Raw genomic sequence first — 11,023 nt, 5'->3', positions numbered from 1 at the left:
TCCATTTTACTTGATCAAGTTGCCAGGTTAATCATTAATAATCACCAAATTGAAATTATTTGTATTCAACAATGTAATTATTTGCTGTCTGGCAATTATTCAGCATTTTTATTGCATCATTAGTGTACTGGATACAAACAAATAAAAAAAGACAAATATTACGATTGCATTCCTTAATTATTTATTATTTTAAATTATATTATCTGTACTAACCTCATATAACTATTTTGTGATCGTATATATTTATATAAATCAAAGAGCAGCATAGCCAGGGTAGATAGAAAAAATCAAGTCAAGTTAAAACTGCCTCAATATAAACTTATTAACACAACAAATATAATATAGAAAACAGAACAAGAAACGAATTCAAAACATTTATTAGAATGAAAAATAATTTTATTTTTAATAACATATTATGAAAGTACATGAAACTTTATTGCATTGAAGTAAGAATGTGTTTCACCTTAATACGTTTTACTCCCAATATCGCCTTAGAATAGGACCCATGAAAAAGGGTGTTTAAATAGGGGGTCTCTTTGTAACCCCAGCAATCCCAATGACACTCATGCATATTAGTTAAAGCAAATATGGCAAAATGAGCACTGTGGTCATGTTACAAAGTTTTTAAATTCGATAATTATGCGATAATATATTGCCATATATGCACATATATTGTGTTATCATCTTATAGAGCCATAGTAACTAGTTATGTCAACAAAAAAAAGGGTCGAAATTTTCCCATTTTTCGAAACTTTTCCTGTACTATTAGTATAGGGAAATGGCAAATTTTGGACCCTTTTATTTTTTGACATAAATGGTTACTATATCATAATAAACATGCGCAGAGTCGAATAATGGGTTCTGCGCATGTCAATTGTGAATTAGTAACCACTTTTGACATAAATGGTTACTATAGGATAATAAACATGCGCAGAGTCAAATAATGGGTTCGGCGCATGTCAATTGTGCTATAGTAACCAGTTTTATCGAAAAATAAAAATGTAGAAAATTGACCATTTTTTGAAAAAATTCCTGTACTATAGTACAGGGAAATTTCGAAAAATGGCCGATTTTCGACCCTTTTATTTTTTGACATAAATGGTTACTATAGCATAATAAACATGCGCAGAGTCGAATAATTGGTTCTGCGCATGTCAGTTGTGCAATAGTAACCACTTTTGACATAAATGGTTACTATAGCATAATAAACATGTGCAGAGTCAAATAATGGTTTCTGCACATGTCAATTGTCCTATAGTAACCAGTTTTATCGAAAAATAAAAAGGTCGAAAATTGACCATTTTTTAAAGAAATCCCTGTACTATAGTACAGTGAAATTTTCGAAAAATGATCAATTTTTTACCCTTTTATTTTTTGACATAAATGGTTACTATAGCATAATAAACATGCGCAGAGTCGAATAATGCGTTCTGCGCATGTCAATTGTGCAATAGTAACCACTTTTGACATAAATGGTTACTATAGCATAATAAACATGAGCAGAGTCGAATAATGCGTTCTGCGCATGTCAATTGTGCAATAGTAACCACTTTTGACATAAATGGTTACTATAGCATAATAAACATGAGCAGAGTCGAATAATGGGTTCTGCGCATGTCAATTGTGCAATAGTAACTACTTTTGACATAAATGGTTACTATAGCATAATAAACATGCGCAGAATCGAATAATGGGTTCTGTGCATGTCAATTGTGCTATAGTAACCAGTTTTATCGACAAATAAAAATGTAGAAAATTGACCATTTTTTGAAAAAATTCCTGTACTATAGTACAGGTAAATTTTCGAAAAATGGCCAATTTTCGACCCTTTTATTTTTTTACATAAATGGTTACTATAGCATAATAAACATGCGCAGAGTCGAATAATGGGTTCTGCGCATGTCAATTGTGCTATAGTAACCACTTTTGACATAAATGGTTACTATAGCATAATAAACATGCGCAGAGTCAAATAATGGGTTCTGCGCATGTCAATTGTGCTATAGTAACCACTTTTGACATAAATGGTTACTATAGCATAATAAACATGCGCAGAGTCAAATAATGGGTTCTGCGCATGTCAATTGTGCTATAGTAACCACTTTTGACATAAATGGTTACTATAGCATAATAAACATGCGCAGAGTCGAATAATGGGTTCTGCGCATGTCAATTGTGCTATAGTAACCTTTTTTGACATAAATGGTTACTATAGCATAATAAACATGCGCAGAGTCGAATAATGCGTTCTGCGCATGTCAATTGTGCAATAGTAACCACTTTTGACATAAATGGTTACTATAGGATAATAAACATGCGCAGAGTCAAATAATGGGTTCTGCGCATGTCAATTGTGCTATAGTAACCAGTTTTATCGAAAAATAAAAAGGTCGAAAATTGACCATTTTTTGAAAAAATCCCTGTACTATAGTACATTGAAATTTTCGAAAAAAGGCCAATTTTCGACCCTTTTATTTTTTGACATAAATGGTTAGTATAGCATAATAAACATGCGCAGAGTCGAATAATGCGTACTGCGCAAGTCAATTGTGCAATAGTAACCACTTTTGACATAAATGGTTACTATAGCATAATAAACATGCGCAGAGTCGAATAATGGGTTCTGCGCATGTCAATTGTACTATAGTAACCAGTTTTATCGAAAAATAAAAAGGTCGAAAATTGATCATTTTTTGAAAAAATCCCTGTACTATATATAGTACAGTGAAATTTTCGAAAAAAGGCCAATTTTCGACCCTTTTATTTTTTGACATAAATGGTTACTATAGCATAATAAACATGCGCAGAGTCGAATAATGCGTTCTGCGCATGTCAATTGTGCAATAGTAACCACTTTTGACATAAATGGTTACTATAGCATAATAAACATGCGCAGAGTCGAATAATGGGTTCTGCGCATGTCAATTGTGCTATAGTAACCAGTTTTATCGAAAAATAAAAAGGTCGAAAATTGACCATTTTAAAAAAAAATCCCTGTACTATAGTACATTGAAATTTTCGAAAAAAGGCCAATTTTCGACCCTTTTATTTTTTGACATAAATGGTTACTATAGCATAATAAACATGCGCAGAGTCGAATAATGCGTTCTGCGCATGTCAATTGTGCAATAGTAACCACTTTTGACATAAATGGTTTTTTTATGTCAAAAAATAAAAGGGTCGAAATTTGCCCATTTTTCGAAAATTTCCCTGTAAATATCCACTTTTTAAAATTCGATATTTATGCAATATTACCATATATGCACATATATTGTGTTATCATCATCTTATAGAGCCATAGTAAGGGTCGAAATTTGACACCTGATTATAATGTACATTTTAGAAAATCTCAGAAGTGGCGTACGAAAAACTACTATTTAATCAAGAAACCTCCTCATAACTTATAATAGAATACTAACTATTTTGGATGAATATGCCTACCATATGTATATATTGTATGCGAACAAAAATTAATGTATGCTTTATAAAAAAAAGATTAAATTAATAGATAAAGTTGCCATTTCCATTTCTTTTTATCAGTCTGGTTTATTTACAATTGAGACTTTTTATAAATGTTTTGTGCTCTTTGTGTTTGTATTGTTGTGGGCCCTTAATTGTTAGCTTCTAAATGACTATAAATAGGTTACATAAAATGTTTTAAAAACATGACTAAGAGATTATATGCATCTTCTTCTGTCTTAATTCATTTGCTTCAATGTTGGATGAGGCTATTGTCAGTTAAGAGTGAGTGTAAATAAAGTTATAAAATCTATAGGCACAGTCAACCGTGTGTCTAATGCCTTGTTTTCTATTGCTCCTAATTCTGCAGTCTTATAGGCCAACTGTGCCAATAGTATCTTTAAATTCGACATAGTCACCCTTAACGATAGAAACTAGTAAATTACGATGCATGGTTGACCGTGCCAATAGTATCTTTAAATCAATCATATTCAACTTTGCCGATAGAAACTTGTAAATTACGATGCATGGTTGACCGTGCCAATAGTATCTTTAAATCAATCATATTCAACTTTGCCGATAGAAACTAGTAAATTACGATGCATGGTTGACCGTGCCAATAGTATCTTTAAATCAATCATATTCAACCTTAACGATAGAAACTAGTAAATTACGATGCATGGTTGACCGTGCCAATAGTATCTTTAAATCAATCATATTCAACCTTAACGATAGAAACTAGTAAATTACGATGCATGGTTGACCGTGCCAATAGTATCTTTAAATCAATCATATTCAACTTTGCCGATAGAAACTAGTAAATTACGATGCATGGTTGACCGTGCCAATAGTATCTTTAAATCAATCATATTCAACCTTAACGATAGAAACTAGTAAATTACGATGCATGGTTGACCGTGCCAATAGTATCTTTAAATCAATCATATTCAACCTTAACGATAGAAACTAGTAAATTACGATGCATGGTTGACCGTGCCAATAGTATCTTTAAATCAATCATATTCAACCTTAACGATAGAAACTAGTAAATTACGATGCATGGTTGACCGTGCCAATAGTATCTTTAAATCAATCATATTCAACCTTAACGATAGAAACTAGTAAATTATGATGCATGGTTGACCGTGCCAATAGTATCTTTAAATCCATCATATTCAACCTTGCCGATAGAAACTATTAATTACGATGCACAGTTGGCCGTGCCAATAGAATTTTTAATTTGACGTAGTCTACCTTGCCAATAGAAATTAGTAATTACGATGCATGGTTGACCGTGTCGACAGTCACGTCTTCCGACTACAAAATTCCTTAAACAATCTCATCCAACATTGAAAAACTTGTTACAAAACCCCAACAGTTCATGCAAGTCGATTAGAATATTTCCAGCAAAGTTGTCTAGAATCTGTAACATTACTACCTGCCTAACTTTGGCCTAATAAAATGATGTTTTGTTTTGATATTGTTATTAACATCATTTTAATAGGCCATGAAAAAAAAATTATGTCAGAAATTAATCAAGCTCCATTTCAATGAGAATTGAATAGAAAAGTGTACCCTTGTTATGTTGTTTTAAACATTTGAACAAGAAGGAACATATGGCACACAAAACATACCAATCATTTTGTCCCTTGTTGCCTAATGGTGCCTAAACAAATCACCTCCCTCCCAACTTTTTTTAAGGATAATCAACAACTTTTTTTTACGTGGCCTTGCATCAAAGCTTATAAACAAGTTAATTTGTTTGCTTAAAAATACTAATAGACGGCAGTGGAAAGCTTATTTTTTTCAATAGGCTTTAAGAAATTAACCCCCCTCACCCTTTATTTGCTGTAAAGGCAAACTATCGTTATGTATTTACATATATAAATGAGAAGTGAAAGCGATGATTATAAATTACAATTACCCTACTACAAAATGTGATTAAAAACTTTTTCTGTTTTAATTCTGCAAAGAAAATCTTATATAAGTTAATTAATTAATTGAATATCTTATTAATGTACCTGATGCTTATTTTGTGGCAGTTTTCCAGTAATTGTTATACTATTAAAAATGGCAAGTTAAATTGATAGTAAGTCCTCTAGTTTAAGCCAGTCAATGTAAGATTAGTAATAGTTACAACTTTACATGTCAGTCGTCCAAAAAAACATGATAGCTTAAAGTATCAGGGGTGTGTAAGAGGTATTTAGTGAGATATTACGGAAAACTGGTGGCGATGTGGTCAGCAACATCACCAGCCACCATGGATGGTGCATGTTCAGTTCTTAGTGACTCAACAGGTGTGGCTGCAGTTCTTAGTGAGAAGGTACATCAACATCATGGGTGTGGCTATTAGTGACCAGATACTAAATGGTGCCTAGTGATATCCACTACATGAACAGCCAACATTTTTGGTGTGGTTTTTAGTTACAAGATACTAAATGGTGCTTGGTGAAGATATCCATGACAGCCAACATCATGGGTGTGGTTCTTGGAGAGCAGGTACTAATGGTGAATGGTGATGTTTATGTGACCCACGACGCCCAACATCATGGATGTGTTTCTAGGAGAGCAGGTACTAATGGCGAATGGTGGTTTTTATGTGACCCACAATGATGCCTGACAACATGGGTGTGGTTCTTGGAGAGCAGGTACTGAATTGTGATGATGCGATACACTACGGCTGACATGAGTGTGTTTTTTAGTGATCCAAACCATCATAGGTGGAGTGTGCGGTTCTTTGTGAGCTGGTACCGAGTGGTGATGTTGGTGGTGTGGCCCACAATGACACCCGACATCATGGGTGTGGTTTCTAGTGAGCTGGTACCGAGTGGTGGTGGTGATGTGGCCCACTACAACACCCACCACCATGACTATGTGCTTCTTTTTCGGCAAGTTTCTTGTGCAAGGTCTTCTTACTCAAAATCTCGTAGTCGTACAGGTCAGGGCTCATTGGGTCAAATACACTCGGAGATGTTTCATCCACAGCATATCTAATATAACAAAAAGACGATATAGATATTGGAAATAAATCCTAGATATTAACCAATGTTTTAAAATAAAATCATTATCTCCATTCAATGAATACCAAAATTATGTTTTTTGTAATACATCTTCTAGAAGCATGATAAATTATAAATAGTTTATCCATCCTGTTATTGGCGAGTTACTCGCTGTTGGATGCGTATGAAAAAAAAAATAAGAGCTCAGATTTTGGCTGGGGGAGCAGTGCAGTTTTAGATGGCGCACTTTACCGGTTGGTAAAAGAATTTCCACTTGTTCGTTTCATGAGAATGCGTCCCCTGAACAGGGGTGTCACCTCTATAGAGGTACTATTTATAAAAAAACACTTACTTCAAAGTCTCCAAGTAGAATTTATTTGCAACTCTGTTTTCTTTGAATACAGTTAATACTACTTTCGACATTTTAGTTCTAATAAGAAAGAAAACATTTTTACTTAAATTAGCATTTTTGGAAATATAATGCATATATAATGTAGTATTATTTGGAATTAGTGGCACATGTTAGGGGTTGCTGGTGGGTTGTTTTTATCTTGTAATTTGTGTACTTTGTAACAGCTTTTCTATATACTGGATCCTCTGGGAGGACAGTCTTTGACAGTATAAAGAAGAGATAAATAAGAAATAAATAAAAATTCATCTATACATGAAAATAAAAACATACTTATTAGCCATCAGCTCTAGAATTTGCATCATAAATTTTCCTAACCCTTTGCGCTGTACTTTTCTTTCTAGTTGAATTTCATAACTGAAAAAAAAAACAAATAAAAGTTAATAAATGTTTATATTACTGATCATTTAGGCTATATTTTGACCTATGACCTAAAAGCAACATATAGCGCAGTCGGTTAAACTGGTGGTAGTCACTGTGTTGTGCGCTGAACCGTGAAAGACCGTAGGTGTCCTTTGGCCCACCATGCTAAATACTGTAAGGTGGCTTTGTATGCAAGTTTAAACTAGCCACTGCAGTTTCCTATCCAATCAGATGCCTTGATTTAAAAACTGTGGTATATCAGACACAAGTGTATAATTTGGTTTTATTCAACTTAAAAAAAAATTGATATCTAAACAGAATGTACCAATATAACACTTCTTCATCAAAGTCCATATCAAATCTGAAATGTGAAAATCCGACATAATCGCCGTCTAAATTCTTGGCCAGCAAGAACCATGATTTCTCGTGTGTTATTTCTTCTCGTTTATCGCGTTCCCTCCATCCACCTTGACTCTTTTCATACCTGTAAAAAAAATAGATAACTCACAACCTACAGATCACTAGACCACAAACTTGTGCTAATTTCTAGGGTTGGAGCCCAATGCAGCATAGGTTGGGTGAGAGGCCGAGCAGCGTAAGACAGTGAAACCGTAATTACATAGCCATAACATTGGCAAGGGTTCGAGTTTCACTCGCTCTATGGTTCTGGTGATAGAACGAGTCAGCCTTCTCAGATAAGGACTATAAACCGTAGGTCCAATGTACACATCTAGCTAATATGCACCTTAAAGAACCTAGTACATCTTTCGAGATGAGTAGGTGGTTAAGGGCCATAATATGTTTTACGACTACGGCCAAGCCCCATTCAGTAAACACATCTATGTGACACTTTGTTTGGTCCAATGTAATTGCAAAATTTGTTTTCAATATATACTTATTATAACAACCATTAAGTACCACTTACGAACTACATAGTGTGAATTAATTACAGCCTAAATTCAGTTAGAAATAGACAGTTTGGTGTATCAACTTACAATGCTTCCATATTTGCCTTTAGCACTGAAAACGCCCAATCAACTGTGTTCTTGTCAAGGTTTGATACCTTTTGGACCTCTAATACCAATGACAACCTGGAAAAATTAAAAAATGTGTACTATTGAACAGCTAGAAATACTATTATCTTTGAAAAAGTGAATATAATCTATATATCATGCATATAAATATATTATTTTTTATAACACACCTGATTGTATTCTTGCAATTTGATTGGTTAATAAGGCATCATCGAAACTTGGAACATTGCTTTTTTTTAATAACCTAGCTTCTCGGCCTGGCATTTGTCAATGATTTAACTCATCTCCGCCTCGTTAAAAATACAGCAATACATTTTTCAAATGTTCTCGCAACTCATAAACATAAATAATTTGTATACTACAGGCATGCTGTACTGTGCCTCTATATTGTACCCTTTCAAGTTGGGCCACAAGTAACAAATACCTACCCATTTCTTTCGTAATTCTTAAAAGCTTTCAGCTCTGCCATGGGATCTTCAAGAGCATTGGCCGCTTCAACTACCAACATGGAGCTAGCATAACGGGCTTGCTCCTTAATACAATAAAAATTGCACACATTTTAAAACAATAACTGTTACAGCAGTTAACAAAGAAGAGAGTTTTTGGTTACAACATTCATTATTAGAGTCTGTCATCTATATAATAAGAGAGAGAGTTTAGTACAAATTTGTGTTAATGCATTCATACATACATAATGAGGTATCAAAATGACCAGAATTGTGGGAGAGGGTATCTTTGTTGTTATCTACAGTACTGCACATTTTCCTTTTCTGCCAGAAACCTTAAGCTCTGTCTACACTATCAAACTAGTTTGATTTGCCTAAATTTGGTAGTGATACAGTATGCTGAAATATGGTAGTGATATGACATCATCATCATAAAGTTTGACAGTGTAGACAGAGGTTATATGAATTATTCTACATTACATAATGAGCTGCAAAAATGGTTAATAGCCGTAGTATTAAATTCTTTTTCACTGTACCTCTTTTCGTTTCATCTTCTTCTCTTTGCCTTGTTTTGATTTTCGCTATACAAGAAAAATTGAATATATAATATTTATTTTATCAATACCTATTATTTATATTAATTATTTATAATAATTAATATAATTTTATTAGCAATAACCATATTATACTTTTGATGAATGGTCATTAATGCGTCAATGGTCACATGATCACAATGCGGCAACAACTTACAAATTTGCCTTTTTACAGATGAGCAAATATATGTATTGTTACTTATAACATGGCGCCTATCACCTTGCGCATAGATCTCCATGTCAATAGACAGCAGAATAAAAGCGCATTGCCGACCTTTCAATAGGAAAACAACACGATGCATGGTTAATTGTACAGATAGAAACAACCGCGCCGATAGCATCCACATAAAATATTGACTATTGACCAAATCAACAGTGCCGGGGCAATAGGAAATACTAAAATTGAAAATCGGGTTTTTTGCCAAAAGAAAACTATTATTAGGCCTAGGCCTAGTAGTAGTATTTATAATTATATTCTATGCATGGTTCATTTATTATTTAAAATACCCTAAAAAATAAAATTTTTAAAAACTTGTTGCACATATCGACTGACCTAGGACTAGGCCTAGGAAGTGTTAGCTAATGATAGCTTCATGGAGTGAATAAAGGCTTAAGGCTAGGCCTAGGTAGTAGCCTATCACCAATTTCAAACCGCCAGCAGGCAGTAGCAGCCCAACTGCTGCTTTCATTGAGCTCGAGAAGGAAGAACTCATTCACCACACACACGAGCCTACACTACCCACTAAAACAACAGCACGAACACTCTCATCTTTATTCTTCTATGTGTTTTAAACATTTTGTATCCGTTTATACTTACACCCATGATTATATATTAAATGTGAAAGTAAACAAGTTGTTCTGTGGTTTTTAATGTCTGCGGAAAAACAAAACAAAAGATTTTTACAGCACGAGAAATTGTGGTGTACGTGACATACAAAAGCTGCTCATCTCTCCTCACAACATCAATCATTCATTGGGAAAAAAAAACCCCGCGAAATGTGATTTGATATGTAGAGGGCGCTCTTCAAAAACAAACAAAAAGTACAGCATTTATTTTCTACAATTATTATTTTATTTCACTATTAATTTGTTACAAAACACTATTACGAATGTCAAAAAGTCGGATACCATTTATTTTCTACTAAACTGAAATACTTTCAGCCTAAACCACAAACCCGATTCAACATTTGTTAATATATATGGAGATTAATATAATCCCAGTTTAAACTAGTAAACATTTAAAAATAGGCGCAAAGTGAAACTTCTATCATAGGAATATTCAGGAATCATATCTTCAAAAAATTAATAATTATCATCATAAAGTAATTGGTACTGTAATGTAAGTAGAATAGTAATAGATAAGAAGTCTTCCATTGGCAACCACTGTGTTTAAATAGATGTTATTGTAAATAAAAAATACTAAAGCAAAAAAAAAAAAAAAACTACACTGAAAACCCAAGGACAATCTCTTCAAGGAATAAAAAACTTTATCTCTATCTCCTTATAGAGGATCTACTATCACTATGTAATAAACAAAAGAGTGTTGAAAACAATAGCTGGAGAAGTATTTATATACAGTATATGTGTGTTTATCTGGATCAAGAGTCAATAAAATGAACATGTAACAAACATTTTTTTTTTCAAATTATATTGTCTACTGTTAATATACCACCATACTTCACCCACTTAATACATTATTCAAACAATAAAAAACACATTA

The 11,023-nt window shown here is 33.4% G+C and overlaps 1 protein-coding gene across 1 annotated transcript; it reads right to left on the bottom strand.

Annotated features, from left to right (window-relative positions):
• Window positions 1-3,356: 3,356 nt before the first annotated feature.
• Window positions 3,357-10,242, bottom strand: LOC140060584 (N-alpha-acetyltransferase 40-like). Its single transcript, XM_072106863.1, has 8 exons — window positions 10,121-10,242; window positions 9,247-9,291; window positions 8,693-8,796; window positions 8,226-8,321; window positions 7,556-7,714; window positions 7,141-7,224; window positions 6,811-6,888; window positions 3,357-6,449 (listed from the first exon to the last, which is right to left on the bottom strand). The coding sequence occupies exons 1-8, from the start codon at window positions 10,124-10,126 to the stop codon at window positions 6,269-6,271; spliced, it is 753 nt and encodes a 250-aa protein (XP_071962964.1). The 5' UTR covers window positions 10,127-10,242; the 3' UTR covers window positions 3,357-6,268.
• Window positions 10,243-11,023: the final 781 nt, after the last annotated feature.

Source organism: Antedon mediterranea, chromosome 10 (assembly GCF_964355755.1).
Source record: "Antedon mediterranea chromosome 10, ecAntMedi1.1, whole genome shotgun sequence".
NCBI classification, from domain to species: Eukaryota; Metazoa; Echinodermata; class Crinoidea; order Comatulida; family Antedonidae; genus Antedon; species Antedon mediterranea.
The sequence above is the reverse complement of the archived record's forward strand: the minus strand, read 5'-3'. Positions and strand labels throughout refer to the sequence as shown.